Source organism: Rhinopithecus bieti, unplaced genomic scaffold (assembly GCF_001698545.2).
Source record: "Rhinopithecus bieti isolate Rb0 unplaced genomic scaffold, ASM169854v2 scaffold_2453, whole genome shotgun sequence".
In the NCBI taxonomy this organism is placed as follows: Eukaryota; Metazoa; Chordata; class Mammalia; order Primates; family Cercopithecidae; genus Rhinopithecus; species Rhinopithecus bieti.
Genome location: NW_016804447.1, coordinates 435,000 through 440,339, shown reverse-complemented (window position 1 = coordinate 440,339; position 5,340 = coordinate 435,000). Strand labels below are relative to the sequence as shown.

Genomic DNA, 5,340 nt, shown 5'->3' with positions numbered 1-5,340 from the left:
TTATAAAAGGTATCTCTTTTCTTTTAGGTGGTTCCAATATTGAGTGTGTTCTTTCTTTTGTCAATCAATTAAACAAGTCGACAAAGGAGAGTGATTGATATTCACAGATTTCCAGTTTTCAGCAACTCAAAAATATCCACCTGTTATCTTGTATTCTGAGTCAAAGAGTGACAAATTCTTTTTTGAAGTTAATGAATGGCATATTTTATCCACAGTCTACTAAACTAAGGTTAAGATCAAAAGAGCTCTCTTATTCTCATGATAGTGACTGAAAAAATAAGTCCCAATTTTTCAATTATTCATCTCCACCTCCACCGTTCTATTATCTATCCCACTAGTGACTGAAATTGTCTCCTAGCATGCTGTCCAGGGTGGGACACAGGAACACACATACACACACACAGGTATGTATGTGTCGGTGTGCCATGACTGTGTATCCAAACGTAAGATTATTTTAATGATATTAACAATGTGTAGCACACAATTTATGAATAATGATAAAATATGCAAGAATCTGTTATTGTAAGTCTGTACAACCAGCTGAGTTTTATAGAAAGCTTTTGCTGACCTTTGTTGAATGATTTTATCTGTAGCACATAAAGTCTCTGTCATATATTCCTTTTGAAAAATTTCTTTATTTCCTTTACAACCCTTTCAAAATGTAAAAATTAGTCTTAACTCACGCCTCATAAAAAAACAGGCCTCAAGCCAGACAAGCCAGGTAGTTTTCTGACCCCTGGTTTACACAATCCACAAAACAATAAAGCAGTCCTTGATTTGTAATGTATGTCAACCTCTGTGGTATAAGTATTTCCACTATGGTAGACTTCAAGCTGTCGAAGGGATTTCACTGAACATGGAATTGGGGAGAGCTGTGTGGTAGCAGCCCAACATACAGTATCCCCACAACACAGATAGAATAGTCATGCAATTCCTCCAGAGCACCTTTAGTTAAAAGAGACAGCAAATCAATATAATATAGTGAAATAATTAGAAATCAATGAGTTTATTAGGTTTTAAAACTAATTTCAAGTTTATATAACTTAATTATTATTAGTATTATATTTAAGACAGAGTCTCGCTCTGTCTCCCGGGCTGGAGTGCAGTGGCACAATCTCGGTTCACTGCAAGCTCCGCCTCCCGGTTTCAAGCGATTATCATGACTCAGCCTCCTGAGTATGAGAGACTACAGGCACCCACCACCACGCCTGGCAAATTTTTTGTGTTTTTGGTAAGGACGGGGTTTCATCATGTTAGCCAGGATGGTCTCTATCTCCCGACCTCATGATCTGCTGGTCTCGGCTTCCCAAAGTGCTGAGATTACAGGCGTGAACCACCACGCCCAGCCAACTTAATTTTTAATAATGGCTAGGTTAACCAAGAGCTCACAAAAATTTCTGAAAATCTACAACTTGAAACTCATAAACTGGTAACAAGCTGACTCAAACACACCACTGGTGGCCCATTCTTTTGATTCCATAAATACTGGACTGTTTGACATTTTTTAAACCACGCTCTGGCATGCCTCCCCAGTCTTTTCACCGTATTCTTTCAAGACTTAGCAGCATCTCCTGCTAGAAAACTTGTGCCATTTTTCAAGGTTGAATTAAGTGGCCTGTTTCCTATAGAAATATGAAATTTCTATATTCCAAACCTTCAGTGACAGGGGCTTCATCCACTGTAGCCTTTACCTCCTTGTTCTGCAAGGGCTTATCTCAGTTTCTCCAATTCAGAGACTGAATATTTATGGCGCAGCAGAGCCTGGTGTACAGCAGGGGCACAATATGCATTCCTTGAACTGAACTACTAGCAAAAATGGCGAACTCTTGGCTGCCAGTTTGCAGAGCTTTGTGCAACTTTCTTTGTATTGTAGAACTGGTGCATTTCACTGTACCTCTTCTACAAGAGAGCAGGGAAGAAACAGCTCGCCACGGTATTAGTCAAAAGTTTGCATCGGAAGAGTGAAAGTCAAAGGGTAGTGTCTTGACTGCAGGTTTTAGATTCCATGGGTTTTGTTTATAATTTAAATATCTTTCATCACCACAGAGAACTGAAGTTTTTTTTTTTTTTTTTTTTGAGGAGGTACATAACCAAGAGACTAGGCAGTGGCACAGAAAGGTTACAAGCAGGAAAAAAAAAAATGAGGAGACCTGCTGACTTTAAAATGCACACACCTGCTGTCTTGTGGTTTAACCCTCATTCCCTCACTGGTCAGATTCTCTGGCTGCACGCCTTTCCATCTATCTGGCATAGATGGAGGAAGTAAGTCCCAGGGTAAGACTCCTGAGTGCCCCACCACTTCTCTCAGTTGCTCTGCTCACTGATTTTCTTGCTGCGTTCAATGAAGCAAGGGGCCTGGGAGGTGCAGGGAGGATCAACTCACCTCATAGTCAATGTCTAAGGCATCCGTCTCGCCCTTGGTGCGGAAGTGCTGTGTGTGCTTGTCCACCGTGAAGTTCACCTGCTTGCCCACCCGTTCGATGAGGACCGAGTGCCAGTGCTGGTCATCCAGGAGGCTGCCCAGGGTGGCAGAGGGCAAGCTGCTGCTGAGCCGTGCTTTGCTGTCATCTGTAAAGAGGGGAGGAAGGCAGGATGATGTCTGTGTCCAAGGGCAGCTTTGCACAACAGAATGCTCCACAAGCAAAGGCAGCTATCTCTGTTCTAAAGGCAAAGAATGATGCCTCCCTACAGACGAGGAACTGTGCTGGTCCTGGGAAGTAATAACAGGCTTTGCCCACAGATTCCAGAATCCAATTCAGTATGCATACCTCCTTCCGGACAAAATAGGGCATGTTTTCAAGACTTGAAAAAATAAATAATAAAAGGAACTATGTCCTTATGGCTACAGAAATATGATTGAAAATGGCGATTGTGTTTTTAGAAGGAATGAATATTCTTTGAGTTTGAATGGTTCTTGAGTGGAGAAAGCCAGTTAGGAGCTGTGCCCAGGAGGAGTAAAGCTGGGATACGTAAAGGGAAGACAGCTAGTAAGTTTCTGGGCAAAAGCAGCGGCAAGGAAATAATCATCCCATATGCCATGGCTGAGTACTACTGTATAAATAGAATAAAGATGAAGAAATAACCTTCATCTTTAATCCTCTAAGGGAAAATTATCATCTCCATTTGACAAATAGGAACCCTGAGGCTCAGGGAGATGAGGCATGCATGCCTCAAGTACAGTCAGGACTTGAATGTAGGTCTGCCTCATCCTTTTTACTTTGACCACAGCTATGGATCATGGCTCAAGTCATATTGTTGAGGATTTAGCTTCTGTTGAGTTTGGAAGACCCCTTTGAGAAGACATGAGAGATGCAGCTGGAAAGGCATGCTTTGCAATCCAACCTGCCTGGTTCCCCTCCCCTCCTTCTCTCTCAATTTTATGGAAGTCCCTGGCTGTACCCTTCTATCAAAATATTACAGTTTTATCTTCCCCTGCGGAAATTGCTTCAACCTTAGCAAAATGAACAATTAAATAGAACTAATGTTTGTGTATATATACATTTTCAATTTTTGCAACATTTTATACATTAAGTCCCTTAGTAACTGAAAGCTAAATGTCTCTCTCCTCCCTCTTGGGAAGTGTTTTCTCCAGTACAGCTGCAGCAGCCTGTTCAACAGTGTGACGTTCAGCAGGCAGGAGCTGCCACTTCCCCGAAGGCTGCTCACTCCCACCTCCAATATGGCCCAAAGCACCATTCCCTTCACTGAGTAACTTGGATGCTTCCTATAGGGCTGGGGGCATCAAACTTATTGTAATTAGAAAAGTGAAGCTGGTGAATTAATAGCTGACTTGGTTTCATGGGTTTATTCACTGTTTGTTCCACAGCTTCTTAGTTTTCATTCTTTGATGGATTATGCTGATGAATTAAAAGATATTTTCATTTTTTCTCCCTCCCTTTCTTTCTCCTATGGAAAGGTATTGTGAGTCAGGCGCAGTGGCTCACACCTGTAATCCCACCAATTTGGGAGGCCAAGGCAGGCAGATCACCTGAGGTCAGGAGTTTGAGACCAGCCTGGCCAATGTGGTGAAATCCCATCTCTACTAAAATACAAAAAAAAAAAAAAAAAAATTAGCCAGGCAAGGTGACAGGTGCCTGTAATCCCAGCTACTTGGGAGGCTCAGGCAGGAGAATCGCTTGAACCTGTGAGGTGGAGGTTGCAGTGAGCTGAGATCACAGCACACCATTGCACTCCAGCCTGGGCCAGACCACAAGAGCAAAACTCCATCTAAACAAGAAAAGAAAGGTATTGTCATCTACCTGAGCTGGTCACAGTGACAGGTAATGTATCAAGGAGACATGGAGTTTAAAGGTATACTGTCCTCACTGAAGGTCTTAGTGTAGAGATGCTAATCAAATAAATCTATAAAACATATGCAGGTTTCCAGCACTTAGTGCACAGAGCCAGGGAAATGCAGAGTGTGGTGCTGTGCAACCCTCCTTATGCAGCAGAGACAGGTTGAAACCTGAGGGAAGGAGGAGCATGGTTGCAAGGCCAGGAGAAGCAGCAGCCAGGGTTAGAAATGTAGGGGAGCGTGGCCCAAGACTTCCAGCGGCTGAGTGCCAGGAGCTCGTCGACCTAGATCCCATTATCCAGGACTTTGTATGCTAGGTTACACAGTTTACATCTTTTGTAAGAAATGGAACGTTGAGTAGGCAGAGGTTACAAATGCAGATTACTGTGTTTTTTTGTTTGTTTGGTTAGTTGGTGGGTATTTTTTGTTGCTGTTGTTGTTGTTGTTGTTTTTGAGATGCAGTCTCCCTGTGTCATCCAGGCTGGAGCGAGTACAATGACATGATCTGGGCTCACTGCAACCCCTGCCTCCCGGGTTCAAGTGATTCTCCTGCCTCAGCCTCCAGAGTAGCTGGGATTACAGGCGGGGGCCACCACACGAGGCAAATTTTTTATGTTTTTGGTGGAAACGGGTTTTCACCAAGTTGACCAGGCTTGTCTCCAACTCCTGATCTCAAGTGATCCGCTGCCCCAGCCTCCCAAAGTACTGGGATTACAGGTGTGAGCCACCGCGCCCGGCAATCAGATTACTTTTAAGAAAGGTTATTTTGGCAGTTGTGTGGGAATTGGATTAGAAGGTAAAACTGGCTATAAGATTGGCCATAATCTGGATAGATGGGGCATAGTGGGGCTCGGGCAAGAAGAGTACAGGAAGAATGGGACCCAAGTAATGATGAGGCGTGGCAGGAGGTGGCCTCCAGCTGATGGAGATAGAATAAAGAACACCACCACTGCCACCCCGCACACAGTTTTTAATTATAAGATGAAATGATTCAGGAGCTAACATTGGCTGAAGGAAACTTTATGCTTTATAAACGGTCAGTTCTA

The 5,340-nt window shown here is 43.2% G+C and overlaps 1 protein-coding gene across 3 annotated transcripts in view; it reads right to left on the bottom strand.

Moving 5' to 3' along the window:
• The window catches only part of LOC108527216 (contactin-associated protein-like 5), a 404,395-nt gene that overhangs the window by 380,925 nt on the left and 18,130 nt on the right, over positions 1-5,340 (bottom strand). For all 3 annotated transcript variants that reach the window (XM_017868363.1, XM_017868364.1, XM_017868365.1), the window contains exon 3: positions 2,384-2,568. In XM_017868363.1, coding sequence (XP_017723852.1) covers positions 2,384-2,568 — 185 coding nt within the window. The remainder of the gene's footprint in view (positions 1-2,383; positions 2,569-5,340) is intronic.